The sequence below is a fragment of the Crinia signifera genome, chromosome 6 (genome assembly GCF_055691185.1).
Source record: "Crinia signifera chromosome 6, ASM5569118v1, whole genome shotgun sequence".
Lineage (NCBI taxonomy): Eukaryota > Metazoa > Chordata > Amphibia > Anura > Myobatrachidae > Crinia > Crinia signifera.
Window position 1 is genome coordinate 207,759,377 of NC_139222.1, and position 23,773 is coordinate 207,783,149.

The following is a 23,773-nucleotide window of genomic DNA, read 5'->3' on the forward strand; positions in this document are numbered from 1 at the left end:
GGAGCTTGTCCCCAGCATCTCTGGGATAATCCGGGCAGCGATCAGGAAGTGCAAGCATAAGGTCCCAAAGACCTGAAGGGTGACATTCTATGGGTTGAGAATATTAGACTTTTGCGAGTTTTTTCGCAAAAACGGCCTAAATCGCATTTTTTTCCATTTTCGCATATTTAATGAGCTGCGAAAATGTGAAAAAAGTGCGATTTTGGCCAACAAGTTGGACACACTGGAAATGCGATGGCTGCTTTTCGCAGCACATCGCATCCAGATGTTTTCACATGAAAAAGTATACAAATCGCATATTTAATGGTATGCGATTTGTATAAAGTGTGTCTATAATTCACCCAAAAATCAGACCAGGTTCTGATGGGCGAATTAGCCAGAACCCTGCACAGATCGCAATGATCTGTGCAGGGTTCTGGTGTAAAAATAAGTTTAAACAGTTAAAAAAAAATAAAAAAAAACAGCGCGGGGTCCCCCGCCAGAGCATAACCAGCCCCAGGCTCAATGAGCCGGTGCTGGTGACATAAAATCAGGGTCCCCGACAAATAGGGGTCCCCTTGATTTAATGAAACCAGCACCAGGCTCAAGGTCCGGCGCTGGTTCCCGAAATACGGGGGACAAAATGACTAGGGGTCCCCCGTATTTTAAGAACCAGCACCAGACCCAACCAGCCAGCAGGGTAATGCCACAGCCAGGGGACACTTATTATATAAGGTCCCGCGGCCAAAGCATTATCCCCCTGGCTGTTCAGCATGGGCAGGGGTCCTGGGGAAGTGGGGACCCCCCCAATGAAGGGGTCCCCCCCCCTCCAGGACTTACCAGCCCATGCTGAAAGTCTGGGGCTGTCCCCGATGCCCCTGGGCGGTGGGCATCGGGCTGATGGATAGTGTAAAAAATTGAAGAAAAACTATTGTTTTCTACTGTAGAACTATGAGTCCCAGCAAGCCTACCCCGTATGCTGGGACTTGGAGAACCACAAGTCCCAGCATGCGGGGCATTAAAGGGCCCGCTAGCACTTGTAGTTCTACAGTACAAAAAATAGTTAAATAAAACACACTGACACCCTGAAAAATAAAAGTTTAATACACACATAACACACACACTGATACTTAACTACCTTGAGCCCGTAGGTCGGTCCCTGGATCCTGGACAGAAGATCCAGGATTTCCAGCTGGTGAAATGTATTATGACGTTTGCTACAATGAAATCAGCCAGCTCTAGTTGGAAACTGCTCCCTCCCTACCTTCGCTGTGCGGCGGGTCCAGACCCCGGGCAGCAGGATGTAATATGCCACAGTAAAAAAGCACCAGACGGAGGGAAAAATTCTGCCTCAGCAGCACCCACAAGGCTATCTCCGCTGCCGCGCCTGCCAGACAGGTCTGGAGCTAAAGCCGCAGGGGGTAGAGAGAGCACAAGATGCGCCCGGCAGCTCAGATCCCGACAGGCCAGACCAGCCGCTACATCATTTGCAGGCCGTCCAGGAGATTGACAGGAGGCACCGGAGACGCAGGGGGAACTCCGGAGGGTAATTATTGAGGGAGAGGAGGCTCACGCTCCGTGGATCAGGATATTTAAACAGGAGTTCCACTGCTGGATTTTTCATCCTAAACGTAAGTACAAGAGATATGAAGACTGGTATACAACTAGCCTAGTCAGAAGTATTGGCATTTACTTAAACAGACTAAGTGACATTAGAACATCAAAACATTTATTTGTGATCACAGAAGGAAATAAAGAAGGTTGTGTTCTATCAAAACAGACCATCTCTAGATGGATTAGAGACCTGATTATATTCATATAAAAAAATGAGGGTTAAGAGGTTCAGGTGTTAATCAAGGCAATACTCAACCAGAGCTGTGGAGACTTCATGGCCTAGTAAGACTCCGGTTTCCAGAAAGGACATCTGTTAAGCAACACCTTGGCCATCTTTTCATACGTTCTCTAAACATTATGCTTTAAATGTTGCTACTGCCCACTTGGGGATACTGTCTTGCAAGGTCACTTGCTAAGTAAGTCATAAGGCATTTATTGTTTCCCATCCTCTATTCTACTTTGGTATCTCCCAAGGTTATGGCTGCCATGGGGATTGTAGAAGAAAGCAGCGAATTATACTCACTGATAATTCCATTTCTTAGAGATCACATGACAGCCATCATAATGTCCTCCCCTTGTAGTGTTTTTCCAGGAACCTAAATATAGAGACACTCATAAGACAAGGAGGAAGGGGAGGAGTGAGGTTATATACCACCAGGTGGGCGGTCCCTAAAAAAACATCCTGTCTAAACTAGAGGAGAGGGAGGATATCCCAAGATTATGGCTGCCAGGGGATCTCTAAGAAGAAATGGCATTATCGGTGAGTATAATTCACTGCTTTTGCCTATATTCTAAGCAATCTGTCTAGATTGCTTAGAAATTACACACAAATATCTTGGTACACCTCCATGGCAATGAGCTCTCCCACATGTCTCAATCGCCCACTCAGACTTTTAGCACATGCAGGCAAAATCTAGATAACCTAGCATGTGCATAAAAAAGTGGTTAGCGCATATTGCAAAGTTAATGGGCGATCTAGCCACTGCGAAGCTCAAGGGAAGTCTACCCTAGATTGCTTGGCACAAGTCCTCCAGTATGTATGGGCCTTAAAGGTTTTGTGGTGGTCATCCAGCTGCTGCTCTGTTCTAATGGTAAGTCATGTGAAGATTTAATTAATCTAGTAGAATAAATATTGGCACCAGCACTGATTCAGTACTTGAGCAGTATAGCAATGCTTTTACTGCCTTTGCCACATTCCATTTTATAACTGGCAATAGTATAGTTAGGACCTGGTGGAGTAATGCACTGCTTATCTGGCAACAGGCACATCATGTATATAGGAGAAGCATTACATTGCCATGGAGGTACCATATCACGGAAAAAGGGGGTCCCTAGACTGCACACCCTGTAATGAGAGGTGCTACCTTGCGTAGATTTTTAGCAATATGCAAGACAGGGGGGGTTTGCAGGTGCACTATGCAATCATTATTGCTAACATGTATTCCTTTTATAATTCATTTATGAAGATGTTAGCATACATTTGGCCAAATATATCTACCTGCTCACCATGTTAAGGTCTCCTCATTAGAGCAGGTTCCTAGCACTATGGGGCTCATGCCTGGGGTGCAGGGCACCCCCAAGCCAGTCCTGCAAAACTTGGGGGTGACCTTCGCCCCAGGCCTGAACCCCATAGTGCTAGGGACCTGCTCTAATGAGGAATTGAGTGAAAAGTGGATGAAACGGACAAGTGCATGGCCAGCTTTTGATTTAGGTGGGTGTGTTCAAACTGCAATCCAAATTGCAGTGTAAAAATAAAGAAGACAATATTTACCCTGCACATAAACAGTTCCATAAGTGACCCAAATCTAACTCTCTGCACATGTTACATCTCCCCCACCTGGAGTGCAGCATCGTTTTGCCCATTTGAGAACGATTCTTTTGCGATCAACTCTGAATCAGGCCCTTATGTTCTACTTCAGGGTATTATGTTTTGCTTACATAGATGTGAATCTATTCACATTGCCTTCATCAGTCACAAGAAAATAGGAGGTTGAATAATAGTTTTGCAAATATGTATATTAAATAATTAAAGCACCAACCCACCCCCTCTTTTCTTGCATATAAATAGAATTAAAAAAAGTATTTTTGGGGTTAAGGGGCATACTCACATTATGATTTTTGCCTATTTTTAAGCGATCTGTGCTAAGCGATCTAGATCTAAGCACAGACTGCTCCGTGTGTACACCCGATAGTGATGCACGGTCTCCTGCTATTACCGGCTCAGATTATGTGTGCATGCAGTCAAATTCTAGTTAGATCGCTTAGCAAGTAAGTTCAAATCTATATCAATATGTATATTTTTTTTATTAGCTCAAATCGTTACGTGTGTATGGGCGATCTAGACACCGGGAAGTTCTAAGGAAATGGCCTACCCTATATCGCTTAGCACAAATTGCTAGCACAAATCACTAGCACAAATCACAATGTGTGTATGCTCCTTTACCTTTCTGTTTTCGATATAAGATGTCTGCAGAAGTTTAAGGCTCTGATTGGTGATCAGGTGATAAAACTGGAGGTCAAAGCCATTCATCTAATAATGTAGTAGTTTTATAATTGATGATGTATGTCCCAGAAGTTCCAGTGATGCTATATTAGTGCCATTGATGCTGCTTCTATGTGAGCAGCAGTGATAGCAACTCCAACTATGGCCCTTATTCTGATCTGTGCAGCCGGATCCGATTATGCGGCCAGGACCGTGCGTGCGAAACCCCGCCTTCCATACGGATCGCCAACTCCGTCCGTATGCGGTAAGAAGCTGGCCGAACGGACCGCACGTGTATTTTTCACGGAATCCTCCATCTAAGGGAACCTCCCCCATCATTCGATGGTCGCAGACCATCGAATGCAGGACCGAGTGCTCCACCAGCTCCCGCAACCTCAGACCACACGGACATTTTTCCATGCAAAAGCAGGGATCTGGGCGGGCAGCTGACATCCGGCAATGTCATATGTCCGCCCCCTACACGTGCGTCACGGCCGCATTACCATACGTACGCCCAGCGTTTGCATGGGAACGCCCATGAAACGCGGGGCGTATGCATATGGTAATGAGCCCAAATAGCCCTTCACGCCCCTCTCCACCCCCTGTTCGGAGTGTTCACATATCATGCGGGATTTGGCCGTACGCCCCGCTCGCACATGCGCAGAGACGCCTCTGCACATGCGCAGACACAAAACATCGGCGGCCCGAACGCACGCGGATATATCCGCACCGACCAGAATAAGGGCCTCTATCTGAATGAGGGCCAGTATGAATGTAAATATTCATCCAGAACAATGTGCAATGATGTCAACTTTGTCAGTCCCTTCATTGGATACCTGTATTCTACCATATGCATTACAAAATACTTTTACTTACACACAAGGCCATAAACCAAACTACACCAACTTACATCTCTAATCTTATCTCAAAATATCTTCCAAAGTGACCTTGTTGCTCCTCACAATCCTCTCTCATCCACACACATTACTTGCTCCCATTTACGATTGCAGGGCTTTGGGCCTTATTCTGGTTCATTCCTTCTGGCAAATTCCTTCTTAGATGCACAAAACCATGTGCACTGCAGGTGGGGTAGATGTTACTTGTGCAGAGAGAATAGATTTGGGTGGGGTTCTACTTCAAATTGAGATCTATATTGCTGTGTAAAAATAAAGCAGCCAGTATTTTTCCCTGCACAGAAACAAAATAACTGCCCCAAATCTAATTCTCTCTGCACATTTTACATCTGCTCCCCTGCAGTGCACATGGTTTTGTCCATCTAAGGAGGAATTTGCCAGAAGGAGTGAACCAGAATAAGGCCCTTTATTCAGACTGCACCCACTCTGTGGAATGCCCTTCCATGCAAAATAAGACTCTCCTCTAGCCTACAATTGTTCAAGCGTTCCCTGAAAACTTAACTCTTTAGACAAGCTTACCATATTCCAGAACCAGCCACATAACCTTCATAAACCTCTTGTATCCAATCATATCTGCACTGTACAGTCCACACATATCCTCTTCCACTTTCATTTTCACACTTACCATCCTCCTGACCTCTGGCCAAGATTGCTGGGTCACTGTATCATACAGCCCACCAAGAGCCTTGGCAATCTGGTGAACTTTATACAACAGAGAACATGTATCCTTGTGTATCAATGCCTATTTCCCTATAGATTGTAAGCTTGCGAGCAGGGCCCTCCTACCTTAAACTGTCTGTAACGACCCAGTTTGTTGTATCACTGTTTACCATTGTAAACAAAACTGGTAATAAATAAATAAATGAAGTATAATAATCAGCAAAAGTATTGGCAGTGCCCAAAGGATCAGTGAGTTTTGCCCCAATTTGTTAATTAGGACTCATCTTCTCTCTAGCTTGTTTCCCCATCAATTTAAGCTTTCAATATTTTGTTTTGTTTTACCATATATCCCAATTCCTAGCTGTAGCATTGGTTTACTTTATAGTTGTAATAATATTAGAGAACCACCCTAGTGTATTTAAATCACATTCATACTGTACACTAGAGTACAGTCTGTAATATGTGGTATATTCTGTACTCTCATTTTGCACTTTTCTCTCTGTTATTGTTTTTTTTTTTATATACCTATGTTGCTCCTTTTTGCTTCTCTTTCCCCATTATTAATATAATTTATTTGACTATGCTTTTAGAACTTTAGGTAATTTTTTTTCTATGTTTTGACAAAAGTTTCTGTGCCTTGGCATTCCTGGATTTTAAGCTGAATGAAACTTTTTTTGAATAGAGTATCATTCTGATCAAAATCAAAAATCAAATCAAATTATTTTATTGTCACTGTTACATTAAAAGAAAAGTGAAATTCCATCAAATAAAAAAAAAAAAAGAGGAAATACAGATGACATACTCTGATTCAGACTTAAGACAACAGAAGGGGAAAAAAACTGTTACACAGCCGACTAGTACGGCAACCTAGACATCTATATCGTTTTCCAGAAGGTAACAAAGAGAAAAGAGAATGACCAGAGTGGCTAGGATCTAAAATAATTTTATTAGCCTTCATTTTAGAAAAAAATGTCTGCCATTTTAGGCAAGGGTTGGCCAATAATTTTTTCTGCAGCCTTGAATACGCGGTCTAAGGAACCACGGTCAGAACACTTTGAATTCCCGTACCATACTGTGAAACATGGAATCCTCACTCTATGCATGGAAAAGCTGCTGCTTGTTGCTGCTGTTGATGGGAATCTCATAACTTGAGGTTTATTCTGTAATTAACTTTTGCACCTACCCTTCAAGTAAGCTAGTCAATTTTACATGACTAGCAAATGCCTTAAGTTTGTTATTTCCAAGGATTTTATATGCTTCTTCTTCTGTTTTCGCTTCCGATATTCACTTGGGGCATAAAAGGCCCACATGTACTATGCAATGGTAGGGGCCCATGTGTAGGGGTATGGCCAGTCTCCAGAAGGGGTGTGGCAAGCCATTAGAAAGTACATGGTCTTGGCCCCTTGATAAATATATAAATCTGCTAGTACATGCATAATAATGTACCAGATAAATAACAGAACAGCAATGCACTGTAGAACATACACAATAGTCCTGTGGGCCAGTCCAACCCTGCACTCGTGTCTTGGATTGGGATTCTAGAAACAATCTTTCCCAAGCACCATTGAGAAACTGTTTCTATTTTCACGCTGCATGTCAGTATCCATGTCACTGTCCACTCATTCTCAGTATCCATGTCACTATCCATTCATTCTCAGTACTGCTTAAGGCCGTGTAGCCACATCTTTCCTAGGAGTGTGCCATCAAATTAAAGCCTTGCATATCTTCATGTAGGCACAGAACATATACTTTGTATACTATAAACTATAACCTGATCTTTGAAATTATTATAGATGTAGACAGACCCATCAGTAACTTGCGGGTTCCTCACAGTGAAGTCTATTATTACTATTTAGTAGTAGCTCCTTGCCTCCATATTGGTCCTTATTCTGGTTGACTCGCAGCCTTGCGAGTCCCTCAGAGACGGTTTTCTCTAGAACAGGATGTGTTAATTCTATGCCCTGCATTACATGTTTAAACTTATTGTTCCATTAGGGACACATTAAGTGGCATGGAAGCACTGGCTACACAATATTATTTTTAATAATGATGGTGTTGGTATCAGTGTGACATACTTGGCGAAAGTGGGCATCCCATAGTGGTGTATTCATCAATCACAGGACTTCCACTTCTAGTCCTGGGGTGCACTTATTGTACAAAGTATGGCCGCTGGTGCCTCACACCCCTGGCCAATCACAATATATATGACGCAGCATCCCGTTGACTATATTTGAGATAAGACACAAAGTAGATTTTACGCACCTCAGAAGAGAGAGGCCTATTGATCTACTGTCGATCTGCTACCAGCAAAATACATTAAACAGTGACACCAATAAAGTAGCTAATTAGAATGACAATTGGTGAGGAGCGTTGTAAATACCTGAGAAAAATATGCACAATTCAATACGTTATTATACCTCATGGGTATATTTTGGTGAGATTTTCCTGTGAGATGCAAAATGACAACATTGGTAATACTGATATGGGACACAACAATCTACAATTATTTACTGCAGTGTTCTACTGACTTTCATAGACTTTAACCTTTAACAGTGTGTTGTACTTTGATTTGCTCTTAGCATGTTATGTAATACAGGGCCTTATTCTGATCTGAGCTCAGTACAAATTTGTTCTTAAAATGGGCAAAACCATGTGCACTACAGGTGGGGCAGATGTAACATGTATAGAGAGAGTTAGATTTGTGTGAGTTATTTTGTTTCTGTGCAGGGTAAATACTGGCTGTATTATTTTTACACTGCAATTTAGATTTCAGTTTCAGCACACCCCACCCAAATTTAATTCTCTTTGCACAGGTTACATCGGCCCCACCTGTAGTGCACATGGTTTTGCCCAATTTAAGAACAAATTTGTACTGAGCTCAGATCAGAATAAGGCCCACAGTCCTTTCATTTCAAGCCATACACATTAGTCTTTTAGTTATTTTTTTAAGTCTGTCTTGCAATTTAAACCATGCACCATTTGTCAGTAGACAGCGAGAGTTCTGGGCATTAGGGGAGCCATTTTACTTGAGAATGAAACATTCCCTGAACAGTTTACAGTTCATTATTATGTATATAATAACAGACCTGGCTAGACAGATTGACCTAGCTCTACTGACCCCTAATTAATGAGCTAGGTTATAACTTCCTTCTGTGTGTGTCCCATCTTGTATATTGTGCTGTCTGTAATAACCATGGTAGCACACTCCCCACCCCAAACTTGCAGCCAATTTCTGCTACTTGCTTGTGACCCTCTGAGCAGCAGCTGCTCTCACGATCAGTTGACCTGGTAAGATGAGCCTCCCTTGAACTGCAGTGGGCGTCTGCACTGGTCGGTTGCCTTACAGCGCGATGAGATGAGAGTCCCTTAAATAGATGGGAAGGCAGAGCTATAAAAAGGGGGGTTTATGTGCTGCTGCTGCTCTGTGTGTGTGTGTGTGTGTGTGTGTGTGGAATTGGTGATCAGTATTCGGGATCTGTGTTACAGGGCTACAAACCATAATTGTGGTCCAGGGACTTACCTCAATTTGTGGCCATTTTTGAGACAAACCCATTTCTTCCCAAGAGGAAACACTTAGCAGATAGCGCTGGCGCTAAGTTCACCTTCCGCGGTCCCAGATCACGGCATCCTCAGGATGAGGTACTACCCTGCCCGTCGGTCTGCACGTAGCCTGAGGTCGACACGGACAGTTCGCTTTCCCAATGACGTTGTCTTCTTGGATCATATCCGTCAGGGTGACCTGGAACAAGTTGGGAGATTTATCCGGGCTCGAAAGGTGACATTGGATACCATCTACTTAACAGGTGAGGGTATGAATTGTCTCAATTAGGAGTCAGCGCTTTCCAGCAGGTAAGAAAATGGTGCATCCACAGCCATATACAAATATAGAAGTGTTATGCACTACAGCTCACTGTCTCCTGGGACATCTCCAGTCTTGGTCATAATTGCCCCAGCTTCTCCACCAATGACATTGATCTGTTTAGGACAGTTGTTTATTAGCTGTTGTCAACTTGTACTGCTACCAGAATATGTTTCCATCAGTCGTGGTAAGAAATATCCAAACACGTATTCTATATACTGTATGTACATTTGTCCTTTGATTTGCAACAATTCTAGTCACAGGAGCAGAATAAGGTAGTGTTCTGGTTTTGTAGTCATGAAATCGCACCCTATTTTGGACTCAGGATAAGTGCGTACCGTACTCACTGGTGGAATAGATGTTAAACTCTTATAAGACAGGCTGGATGTGTGTTGTATTTTTTCCACAAGGATGGTACTTAAATATATTACTTCATACATAATTGACTGTAACGTACCACCATATAATGTGGAGAGTTACATGCATCTAAGAGCTGAAGGTTGTTCTTGGACCAAGCTGAAAACTAGTCATTTTGCTCTTTATTTATAAACTGCCATAAACTAATTGGAAATAGAATTCCATGCCTATCGCCTGGCAGCTACTTACAGCGATAACTAGTGAACGTCTAGGTTGCCTTTGGCTGACCAAGTGAGAAATAAATGCTTAGATTTTCCTGAAAGATATTTTTGCTGTAGTCCAAATAATCTGTTCCCTGTATGGAAAAATGGTGGGCTATGGCCCTTATTCTGGTTCTCTCGCAAAGGCAAATTCCTTATCAAATGGACAAAACCATGTTCACTGCAGGTGGGGCAGATGTAACATGTGCAGAGAGAATTAGATATGGGTGGGGTTTTTCTGCAAAGTGAGATCTATATTGTAGTGTTAAAATAAAGCATCCAGTATTTTCCCTGCCCAGAAACAAAATAACTCACCCAAATCTAACTCTCTCTGCACATGTTACATCTGCCCCACCTGCAGGCCTATGTTGGTCAGCTGATCAAGTCGGGATCACCACTCAATCCCTGTGTTTGCTGGTTGTTTCGGAAGAAATGGACCAAGGGCGATGTAAATTAGATTCCACACAACCAGATATCATCTCCGTTTATTATTCATACGATGTTATTATATGAAAAGGAGAAGATATATATATACAAATGTGTGAATTCTCTATTAGTCATAATTGAAACACAAAAAGGGGGTATATATCCCAATGCGTACCCCACTCACGCTGAAAACGGGGATGTAGGTGTATAAAGGTTTCTTTATCAGACACTCAGGGCCCACCACATGTGATTTGACCGGACTCAGGATAAGTGCGTACTGTACTCACTGGTGGAATAGATGTTAAACTCTTATAAAGGTATCTTTTTTGAAGTGATATGACAACAGTATATCCCAACATGAATGCAATGATTCCGATAGTCTTGTACAAAAAAAAAAAGCGGTATGAGCTGACCCGTGATCCCTGCTTTTACCCTTCAGGTATGGGTGCTCTGCATGAAGCAGTCCTCTCTGGGAATCTAGAGTGTGTGAAGCTACTGGTGAAATATGGAGCAGACATAGAGCAGAGGGATGAAAATGGCTGGACTCCCTTGCACATGGCATGTAGTGATGCACACCCTCACATTGCCAGGTGAGGTCAATAATGAAACTTCTTATGATGCCTAGTGTATTCTACATGGTGCAATTAATGTATTTGTGGAAGCCCTGGAGATTTGTAATTATGAATATTTATATGCATTACAACTGGGGTCCGCAATACAATATGAATACAGCTTATGTCCAGTAGCATTGATTTAACATGCATAGAAAAAGACACTGGGAGCGATATTCAATGTTCTCCGTTACAGTTTCGCATGGCGATACTTGTCCCTTTTCGTTTGTTTCGCATCGCGTAACCTTATCGCGTCTGACAGTTTTCCTGCTATTCAAAATTTGTATGACATGTAACGCCTCCTTTCGTAAAAAGACCTACAGTATGAGGCAAACAGTGGGAGTTTCCTTATCGCTTTCCCGCCATCGATAAAACCTATATATGGGCATGCTGCGCGGGGTTTGGTGTCATTTTAGACACATGCGTCACTGATGTGGTTAGCTCGCGATAAGCAGCTTCGTATTGGAACTGTGTCATCATTGGTCCCATCAGTGATTTATTTATGAGAGAGATGAATTATGGGTAAAAAAAAAAAATCACATGATGCAACAAAGCATCATGGATACAAGATAATGTAGAAATAAATATCCTTAAAAAATAAAAAATATATATTAATAAGTGTTATAAGTATAAAAAAGTATTTCAATTATTTGGTAAAAAATAAGCAATAAATTAATTACTTTTAATAGCTGAAACCATGCAAGTTATTTATTTGCCTTTCATTGCGCAAGGGAAAAAAATCGATAAGAAGTGGCGATAAATACACGGATATCCACGTAAAAGTCAGCGTGAAGAAAACATTGAATAGGTGATAAATTTTAAGACATGTTCCAGCTATAAATGGTAAGTAACACAAAACTAAACTATCGGAGAAAAATGAGCGAAAAGAATGAAAGATTATTATAAAGATTACAGTCTATAAAACCCACTTGGAATAGGTGAAAATTATCGATGACAGAAAAATAGCGAAAAATTTAACTATTTTGATAAAAACACATTTAACGGAGAACATTGAATACCGCCCTGAGGCGGAGACTTATAGACCAAGCAGAAGATGCCTGACATGAAAGAAGAGGCGACAAATAGTGAGGTCATAGACTGCAACTTATCTGTCTCAACTTTTTCAGGGTTACATTCACAATGAGGGTTTATCTGCTATTAATTAATCCTTTACTATATCGTCAGCTTTCAGGTGCATGTAAAGACGATGGGGGCGCATTAACAATGCGCAAGAGCATGCATCATTATTGACATTGAACATACACACTAAGGGCCATTCTAAGTGATATCTATTAAAAACTTGACTGCTGTGTATGGGGATTATTAACATTATTCTTGCAACCAAACCTATACAAGATGCCAAGCTTAGTTTCCATCAATTCAATTCATTTTAATTTCTAAACTTGTGTACATGCAAATATTATGTTATTTAAAGCTGTTCAAACAGGCACAGCAGGTGTAAATGGGCCTCTCCGTGAACTTGCCATGAATAGAACGTAGAAAGTTTAGGATGGAGGGAATCACTACATTGGGCCCAATTCAGACCTGATTGCATTGCTGCAAATTCCCATGGCGGCTGATTGTCGATGAACTGCACATGCGTAAATGGCCACAATGCATGTGCACAACGCCCAACTGCGATGAACTCTTGCAACTTTTATGGATCGCTGGCCGTTTGCACGGTGATTGACATGAAGTAAGCGTCTGGGGGTGGTAACTGTCAGTTTAGTGAGAGTTTTAAGAAAAACGCAGACGTGCCAGAAAAAAACACTAGGCGTGTCGGAGAAAACGCAGATGTGCCAAGCCAGCTTAGGGGAGGGTTTGTGAAGTCAGATCCAGCCCGAAAATGACTTTCATTTAATCTCAGGTGTTGAGTTAGTCTATGGCTATGGGGTGCCTGCAATGACCTATGTAAAAATCATTTGATGGTGTGCGGCTTGCAGTGAGATTTGGACTCATTCGCACTGGTGCAACTTGCTCCGTGTTCATACACATCTATTCACACACCATGCACACCAATCTGCACAGCGTACGCCAGTGGCGTAAGTTCTTCCCAGTTGCCCGGAGGCAAAATAAATATTTGTGCCCCCCACAAAGAGCATTAGGTACTTGTTTCCTATCTGGGCGCCCAGGTTTTCTACGTACGGCACCGTAATGAAATCGGATCGCATCGCATCGGATTTGGTACTCGATGATGTACGATGGTATACGATGCGATGCGATCCGATTCGATTTCCCATAGGAAACAATGTGAAATGGCTCAATTTAGCCAAATTATCATAGGAACAATAGTAAATGGGCCAAAAACACCCCTGAACATTGAAATGTCCCCCCAAAAGTAGTTGACGCCACCCCGCCATCAACGTGAACCCGAAGCGTGGCGAGCGCAGCGAGCCCGCGAGGGGCGGCGGTACGCGTCCTCCGACCTTTTCCTGCCCTACTATCCACTAGGGCGTGGAGTGGGAATAGAATAGTGTGGCGAGCGCAGCGAGCCACCGAGCCCGAAGCGTGGCGAGCGCAGCGAGCCCCGCGAGGGGACGCGGATACCTTCACAGTTATACGCGTCCCCTCGCGGGCTTCCCAGGTGTCCGCGTCGCCATGGACACCCGCGAAGGGACGCGTGGCGTCCGCTCGCCACGCTTCGGGCTCGTTGGCTCGCCACACTATTCTATTCTCACTCCACGCCCTAGTGGATAGTAGGGCATGAAAAGGTTGGAGGACGCGTACCGCCGCCCCTCGCGGGCTCGCTGCGCTCGCCACGCTTCGGGTTCACGTTGATGGGACATTCCACTGCTCTGTGGGTTTTTTTGGGGTTTCTGGCCCATTTACCATTCTTCCCTATGCTGATTTGGGTAAATTGATCCATTTAACATTGTTTCCTATGGGAAATCGAATCGGATCGCATCGCATCGTTCAATATCGTGTATGTGTATTTGTGGTATCCGATGCGATGCGATGCGATCCGATTTTTATACGGAGAATAGCATGGTGCGCAATTAACTTAGCGGGCGCCCAGATAGGAAACAAGTACCGAGCATTATATAAATATATGTATGTATGTGTGTATGTTCTGTATATTGTTTAAAATAAAGAGAGCGTGGCGTCTATGGAGGGAGAGTCAGCCACAAAAGTGATATCTACGGCTTTAAATTTACTGATTTAAACTGGCAGGGGAGCAGGAGCCCGGCGGCAGATGACTCCATTGCCTCCCAAAGTTCTGCCTCTGGCGTACGCATTCATTCACAAGGCAGGATTTCAGTTCAGGGTGGTGGCGTCTACTTGAACGCTGGCCGCTGCACATTGACAGCCGTGCGGTCAGGTCTGAATGGGGCCCAGAGACCATTAAAAATAACCAGAAACCCATGAAGATAGAACAAGCAGATCCACTGTGCTTTTGCTTTTATGCTGACTCATTTAACCAAAACTGCATTATTATTGTTTTTTACAAGGTCTATTTTTAAATAACGTGTAATTAATCAACAATCAAATTAACTTATACCTTAGTAAATGCTGTTATTATTATTAAACTATGCACAGGATGTTGTTATTTAGGGGGTTTCTAATTACCCACAGTTATACCCCTTTTAGACATACTACCGGGAATTACCTAGTATTTTGACTGCTGGGTCATTTCCCCAGATGCAGCCTGCACCCTTTAAGCAGCAAATTACCAGGTGAAGCAGTAACCTGGTAATTTGCAGAAAAACCCTGGTTTTTCTTATGTCTGAAAGGATCAACCCGGTTCATAAATCCCGGGTCCTCAACCCAGGTAAAAAGAAGGGACGGAGACCCGGGTTTTAACACCCGGGTTGACCCTTTCAGACGTACCAAAATCCCGGGTTGATGCGCGTTCATGTGCAAAAGCCTGGGATTTTGGAGTATGACTGAAAGGGGTATAAATACAGAAAAGGGGTTGGGGTGTGGCGCTAGAATCACTGTGTTGTCCTTTTTGTAGTAATTGAAAGGGGTATAAGTAACTGCAGGCAGCAGGGTTGTGGCTTATCAGGGATTTTTTTCATGCAAAGAAGAGTCCATGACAGCAAAAACACTGGTTTCACTGAAACTGTCTGTTTTTGTGAAAAATGACAGTATGTCTGCTGTAATAGAGTTTTTGACGCTACTTGGATACTTAGAATGTATTCACTAATGGTAATAATTATCAGAAAGCAGGTAACAATTCTATTTTAGTAATTGGGCAGGATACTGTCGCACACAATGCCACTGCCCACATGGCTGAGTGATTTTTTTACAACTATGCATATGCAAAACTTAAAAAAAACAAAACAGCTCCGGTGCATATAAGGCGCAGTTGTGATCAAGTTGCACAGTATCAAAAATGCTGGTGAAATATCATGGGTGTTTTTGTGCGGTGACTGGAATGGTCAGACTCTTGGATGTGTTATGGCAATATCACCTGGGTGTCAGTGAAAGCAGCTGCAGACTCAGCAATAGAAGGGCCAGCGTCAGACAGCCGTAGGGCTGGTTCCAGTGAAAGGAACAGCATCAGAATTGCAGTGTGCAGAGATGGGCACCTCAGTCCTTACACATTCAGATGCAGGCTACTGTAGTACACCAGGGGAAAGGCTGATACTAGCATTTCATATACTCGCAGCAGTAATTCCTGCTACAGATGCCATAGGAGACCCAGTAGTGTACATCCCTGAATCAGGCCCAATGTGTCTATTTGTACATATTGCCTATTCTTTTGGAACTGCCCCCTGGAAAATCAATTTGCACCTACTTTTGCAGGACTGAGAATGGTGGAAAGAGTAAAATGCCAATTGAAAGTCCTAACCCATTTGTAGCCGTGGATGACGGTAAAAGGCCCCTTGATGGCCTGAGGGTCGATGTCTAGAAAGGGGTTGCACTGGAGCCAGGATACTACAGTATCTTTGTCAATGATGAGCTGTGTGCAGACATGAGTAACTAACTGCTGAGAGGTGAAGGAACAGATGCGACTAAAAGATGGTGTATAGAAAATGTATCACCCAACTGTGCAATGTGGGCAGGCAAGTGAGTGGAAGGGAAAAATGTTCACAAAAAAAGAGAAGGTGGGGGTAAGGAATAATGAATATTATTAATGCAATAAAAATAAATAAAAATAACTGTAGGAGAGAAGTGAGAGGGGCATGGAACAATGGAGGTCAAAGGTGGTGAGCGAAGTGGGGCTATCAGAGATGGTGGGGTGGAGGGTTGGATGGCAGGTGTTTTAGTGTAATGGTATAGACTGTTGCAATAAGATAAAACAAACAGAATTGACACAAAAACACACAATAATAGTACGATATTAGAAGGTAAATGTAGGTGCTGGGATAATCCTATATAAGAAAAGGCTAATACTGCACCTTACCTCTATGAGGGGAATTCAAGTGTTGTGTGTGCCAGCGACATATAGATGGCCCCTGAAGGATGAATTCAAGTTTTGCTCTCTCCGGACGTACACAGCCGCTGGTGCTGACATCACTGTTATGATGTTCCATCTTTTCTCAGGCTTATTTACAGGATAAAAAAATGTAGTTTGTAAGCAAGGCCGTCGCTACCCACTCAGCAGAGGATGCAGTTCAGGGAGGTGCTGGGCAGGAGAGCACTTCCTGCTCTGCAACCCCTGCTGTCCTCTGTGGCTGCCGCTGCGCCTTTCACACTGCATGAAAGACAGCGGCACCGGCAGCATTTGTTATTGTCGGCAACTGGTGTGGGCATTATGTATAGGCAGTGCTACTACAGTCGCCAACTGGTGTGGGCATTATGTATAGGGCAGTGTTACTACTGTCAGCAACTGGTGTGGGCATTATGTAGGCAGTGTTACTACTGTCAGCAACTGGTGTGGGCATTATGAATAGACAGTGCTACTACCGTCGGCAACTGGGGTACCTGTTGCGCCGTCTGGGGAGCGGGCAGGGGGGTCTGACAGGAGCCAGCCCTGCAGTGGTGTCCTTGCCGCGCGGGTACCTCCTGCGGCGCTGAGTATAAAGCTGGCGGCGGTGGGGAGTCCCTTCAGTGAATAAGAAATCACTAGCGCTATGCGGCGGCGCGGGAAGCACTTCTGTTTTGAAAACACCGGCCGCACGGCGCACGCTGATTGGCTGAATCTCAGCAAAACCAACCACTCAAGGGGTTAAACAAAAATGTGCTGAAAGCTGCATAAAAATGAAAATTAATAATTTATGAAAATACTGAAAAATACCTGGATAATATCTTCCTTCCTTTCTTTGCATCTCTACTCCAGCAGGGAAGCAGTTCTATAATGTTCATTGGTAGTCCAACCAGCACGTTCCTTGTTTTTATGATAGCAGAAACAAGTTTTCTCCCAATCGATTAGGGCAGATCATGAAAAGAAGATGCCTGTAGATAAGTAAATATCCAGTAAAGACCACTACACTAAAGAAAATAATAAAGGGAAGCAGAATAATTTTACATCCAGATGCACTTTTATACACTGGGGCAAACCATAAATGGTAATTTAACTGCATACAATTTAATGGTTTAACCGCATGTGATTTAACCTACACACATCTCGGATATCACTGGTGTTTGGAGTGAGGAATGGCTTCCTGCTCTACTCCCTGGAGCCAAGAGCCAGCATATGTACGTGAAGGTCCTGTCAAGGATTCACTGTTTAAAGGCCTCCATACACTTATCCGATTTTGGACGATTTCACCCGATTTCGACAGATCAGGCCGAAAAATCAGCCCAAATCGGATGCGTTTGACATCTCATCCAACCAGATGAATGTGGTCCTGTGCGCATCGGGTAGGACCCTACAGATTGAACCTGCGATGTATCCAGTCTGATTCCGAGGTGTGTGCCAGCGCTACCGCACCGCTAGCACACACCTTTCTGCATGTCCAACCTCTGGGGAGTGGGCGGTGATTGGCTTTAACCAAGTGGCCTGGTGTGTCCTTATTTTCAAGTGCCTCCAAGATCACTAGTATACAGCAGGACCACGGTCCTGACTGCACGGAGGGCACCGGTTTATTGCTAATTGATGATGGTTTGTCAGTAAAGTTTCCTGCATTGGTGAAGAGCCTGAATCCTAATTTGTGCAGTGAGACTACTCGCATGTGGATTACGTTGTGTGTGTGACCTGTTTAACTTGATGCTAGATACAGCTATTGATTTCCTAGGTATGCGCAGTAAAAGGCAGCATGGGCAGAACACACTACCACAAGCTCCATATGATCTAGAGTGTGGATCAGTTCTTAAGGCCCCCATACAAGGGGCTGACTTGTCCTAAGGACAAGTCAGCCCCAAATCTCCTGTGAGCCCCTCCCGGCAGCTCCCCGGGAGGCTCACATACAATGTGGCACTTGATATGCCATTTTTTACATGTGATAAAATTGCATGCAATTTATCACATGTAAATGGGGAGCTGCAATGGGCAGTGAGGATCAGTGTGGTGAGCAGTGGGTGGTGAGCAGCAGCGGGTGGTGATCAGCGGGACGGCAAGGTATTAGAATTTTTTAAAAACGTGTCAAATGATTGGCAGGCCTCTGATTGGCTCTCACGCTGTCAGTGAGACGCTCATGCTGAGCCTGCTGTTAGGGATGGAGGGGGCCCGGGTAATTAGTACCCCCCCCCCCCCCCCCCCCCCCATCATGGCAGCCCTGGGTGTGTAGCCATTTTTAGTTGTTATTGGGTGGCATATCTTTACTTGTGAGTTGTTAACAACCTCTAAAGCATCTTTTTAACTTGCCCCAGTTCATCACGTTCAACAGTAGCAATTTGTATTTACAGCAGTAGTGGAAACCCAATAATGTTGATCTGTGGCAGAACACTGTCATGCGCTGCAGGAGTTTCCAAGAAATCATGTGTTTGGCCCTCTCTTCCCTGCATCACTTTCCTGGAGTCCAGTCTCTAATGAATGGGCAGTGCACATGTTTATAGTTCTCAAAATGCCTAGGGCTATTCCCCTCCTTTTTCTAATCCATCTCCATGTAAACGATACATTATTAAACGTTCTCCATAAGTTCCTTAGCACCCTCTACTGGTGACTGTGTACCGACTACCAACACTAGGTTTAGAAACATTACCATATCTTCCCTTACAGGCAGCAAATAACACCAGATGTAAACAACTTGTTTAGTGCTGTAAGGGAATTCTAATGTTTTTTTGTTTTTCATTAGCTTATCACAGATGTACTTTTTAAATATAGATATATATGTTAAAAGTCAAGATAAACACCCTGATCGTATCAAAATAATAATAGCAAATCATGCATTGTGTGATGGGGAAGGTGCATGATGCGAATATTTTGTGGACAAGCCTCCAGCCCTACCCAGTACCAACCCCCCTTCCCCACACCCCCAGATGCAGTACAACGCCAACCTCACAGTTTTACTCAAGTTGGGGCTTGTATGCAGCTGCTTTGTTTGCTCAGAAATAAATATGTATCCCTGCACATATTCAGAACTGATGGAATGTATGTGTCCTGACCATGAATAACAGAGAAATTTAAGTTCAATTTACATACATTTTTAAACTGTCGGAAATATCGTCAATCGGTATTTAATCCTGACCAGTTTTGACCGGGACTCCTATGAAGATACAACTTTTCGAAAATGCAGATACAAAAAAATGGAATCTGCATTGTCGAAAACAGCCTGATTCTGCAGCTGTTTTTGCCAATTTGCGGCTGTTTTCAACAATCCACTATCAAATTAACATTGCAAAAGGACAATAGGGATGCAGTTTAAATTCCGGCAGTCGGGATCCCGGCATTCAGAATCCCGACCACCGAAATCCCGACAGTTTCTCCCTCCGTGGGTGTCCACGACACCCCTGGAGGGAGAATAAATTAGCGTGGCGAGCGCAGCAAGCCCACAAGGGGGGGGGGGGGGGATCCACATCCCCCCCTTGTCGGGATTTCAGCATCGGGATTTTGAACGCCGGAATCCCGACCGCCGGGATTTCATACTGAATCCGGTCAATATTACAACTGTCAGACACATTGGGGCAGATGTATGAAGCCTAGAGAAGAGATAAACTGGAGGTAAAGTTGAAGGAGATAACACGCCAGCCAATAAACTCCTGTCATATTTCAAACACAGCTGATTGGCTGGTGTGTTATCTCCTTCCACTTTATCTCCAGTTTATCTCTTCGCCAGGCTTAATACATCTGCCGCACTACGACAGTTGGAATCAAGAGTGACTAAAGGGTGAGATTTAATAGGATGAGAGATTCAGAAAGTGAGAGATTTGGTAAGACATCTCCAGTTTTTTTTAAAGTGGCAATCATTTACACTGCAAAATCAAACTGGTTTTGCAGTGTATATGATTGCCGCTTTAAAAAACTGGAGATGTCTTACCAAATCTCTCACTTTCTGAATTTATCATACTAAGGGGGTTATTTTGGTTCACTCTTTCTGACAATTTCCTTCTTAGATGGACAAAACCATGTGCACTGCAGGTGGGCCAGATGTAACATGTGCAGATATACTTAGATTTGGGTGGGGTTTTACTTCAAAGTGAGATCTATTTCGCAGTGTAAAAATAAAGCAGTCAGTATTTTGCCTGCACAGAAACAAAATAACTCACCCAATTCTAATTCTCTCTGCACATGTTACATCTGCCCCACCTGCAGTGCACATGGTTTTGTCCATCTAAGAAGGAATTTGTCAGAAAGAGTGAACCAAAATAACCCCCTAAGTTATTACATTTCACCCTCTCTCTCTCTCTCACCAAGATTTGATACATATGCCCCTTTGTAGTATTTTTCTGCAAAAGGATGGAAGCTACATAGGAGTGTGATGATACATACATTTATAAATATTCCATTAATATTTTGAATTATTATTGCAATATTTCTATTATGAATCAGATATACTTACTTTATTTTCAGTATCTTATTTCACTTTGGCCATCATGTGACCACTCCTTGGAGGACATTTACTAAGATGGTAGTTCTATTTCACATGGGATGTTGCTTCTAGAAGGTGCTTCATAAATACGAAGTAGATTCTGATTGGTTGCCCATAGCAACTCCCATGTGAAATAGAACTCCCATCTTAGTACATTTTGGAATATATGAAGAAAGAGAAAGTGTGTCTTGGTGTGGTGCACCAAAAAGAATTAATTGATGCCAATAAAATTTAACTTTTAATTGATTGTTCTAAAACTGCGAAATATAAAATAAACACAAATGACAAACAAAGTGAAAAGTAGTGCGTGTTTAAAAACAGCACGTGTGGGGACTACTTGTGTGTCTGAGATAGGTCTCTTTAATATTATAATTGTACAACGTAGCATCTTGACAAACCAGTAACAGCTTCAAATGTGGGAAAACTTCCTCTTGTTACATTTGTTGCAACTGTTTGTTGCCATATAGGTGTACTGTTTGCACTTTATTAAGAAACTGTGTGTCTATTGTCAATTAAGTTGTTAGTACTGATATGTCGACACGTTGTGTCGATGATGTTGCTGTGGGACTATTAGGTAGTGCTTAAATGCAATGCCCGTATGGTGTGAAGCCCTTGGCTTCTACAGTATTTGCTTGTAGCAATATAATCAGGCAAAGACTGATGATTGTTCCAATATTATCAGTAATATAGGGCAAATTGCAAGCACCTTCAGCGATAATATAATATATTTGTGTCAGTGGTAGCACACCCCTAAGTAATATGGTTTTCTGATATTTCAACAATAGGGGGTCATAACTTGTACCAGCAAATGTGAATACTTTAATCCTGTGCAGTAGATTACCCCACTCTGTTTCCTTAGTACATTTTGGCCCTACAGTCCAACCTAAAAAATATAGTATACAAAAATATACATTTGGATGCGAGGCTTAAAATAATTCATAAAATGATTTACATACTCATTTAAATAACATATTTGTAAAACCTTATGGGAGATGATTGGGTAACATTTACTTGTGTACCTTAATATAACTGACTACACCAGTTTCTCTCTCTCTACACAGATACCTCCTTTCTCTTGGAGCACAGAAAGATGTTGTGAACAGTGAAGGGGAAAAGCCATGTGAACTAATAGACTCAGACTGCGAGGAGTTAGTGCAGATCTTCTCTACAAAGGAGGGTGATTGACGGACCCTTGGGCTGATTGCCAGTGGAGCAGGGTTGGAATTTTCGGAAATGTGCTACTCCCTTGTGATGGAACGTTGAGTACAGAGGTTTCTCCATGAGTTCTCCTCTATTCAACCTAACTTTTACCTGAGGAGTTTTTTATGTTATGCTTCAGTTCATCACACACTGTAAAGGACAAGATGGTGACAGAGCAACAAAGTATATTTATACTGGTTCTTTGATAATATATATAAAACACACAAAGTGAAAAGCATGTGTAAATTCACAGTGGAAGTAGGGTGACCATATTGTGACTGTGTACTGGTAACAATGGGCCCTGCCTACAAGTGCTGGACAATTACTCAACAAGGAAAGCTAATATCTGACATTGTTGTATGCATATGGCATTGTATGTGTGTACTAAGGTGTTTTGTGATGTACCTACACAATGGTGTGCACGATAACTAGTCTAGCAGTCTGTCATCTAACTACAGCATTGTAATCAATGTGTGCATAGTCTGCCGGTTTTACACTTGGATGCATTTGTGAATGTAATGTTCGCAGAACCCAACATGCAACAGAAAAACATTCTGTATGCTAAGTATCCCAAGATGTGTCCAACTGGAAAACAGTAACATTTGTACCTTGCGTACGCCGGATGCCGGATGACATCCCAGCAGTCGGGATTCCGACAGTCATTACGCTGACCCTAGAATCCCTACTGTTAGAACCCAGACAGTCAGGATCCTGACTTGACAGGGCTAGTCTCGCTCGTAAGGGTCCATGACCTCCATAGAGGGAGACTAGAATAGGGGCTTGGTTGAATAGGGGCTTCGTTGCGCTCGCCCCAGTGTCTGAGTCCCAGCACTCGGACTAATGACTTTTGGAATCCTGACTGTTGGCGCGCTATTCCCCACCTGTGTACGTCAGGGGTACTAGTCAGTAAACATATAATCAGGGATAGATAAGGATGTGGATTCATAAACATCATACATACATACATACATACATACATGCACATCAAACATACATGCAAAACATATTCCATATAAATGTAATGAAATACCAATATCCATATGTCCATACTGTCCCTGCAGTAGTCTAATGCATAGTTACCTAGTATCCTACATTCTGCAGGAGGCTCCCTGCAATCTCCCTCTCTCCCTCATTAGTCTAACAATCTCCATCATTTCACCTAGCCCACATTACACGGTTACATTTTTTTGGAACAAAGGAATGAGAGATAGATACATTTACATTGAATCATAAGCACCATTTCCCAGCACTTTACCAAGTATAGTATATCTTACTAACTGCTTTGGGGATCATCTACATTTGTATATAAGTCATTTAACAAAATTCCTCTTAGATGTAACGGTACACACCCATGCTTCTAGGTGTCGCGTTCACAATCTCTTTTCACAATCTGGGGTGGAGCATGACACGCCCCCTCAAGGGGGCACTGTGCAAAATGCTATTACCAACTATAATCTAATTGAAACTAGTTTTCACAAATAGGCAAGTATGGTCTAATGCCAGAAAATGACAAATATGCATATACTGTAGAAGGCAGTGACTTTATGTAACATA

The 23,773-nt window shown here is 42.9% G+C and overlaps 1 protein-coding gene across 1 annotated transcript; it reads left to right on the top strand.

Moving 5' to 3' along the window:
• The first annotated feature begins 8,954 nt into the window (after positions 1 to 8,954).
• PPP1R27 (protein phosphatase 1 regulatory subunit 27) lies at positions 8,955 to 22,803 on the top strand. The gene is made up of 3 exons (XM_083145560.1): positions 8,955 to 9,452; positions 10,991 to 11,141; positions 22,081 to 22,803. Exons 1-3 carry the CDS (start codon positions 9,284 to 9,286, stop codon positions 22,202 to 22,204), a joined length of 444 nt encoding a protein of 147 aa, XP_083001686.1. The 5' UTR covers positions 8,955 to 9,283; the 3' UTR covers positions 22,205 to 22,803.
• Positions 22,804 to 23,773: the final 970 nt, after the last annotated feature.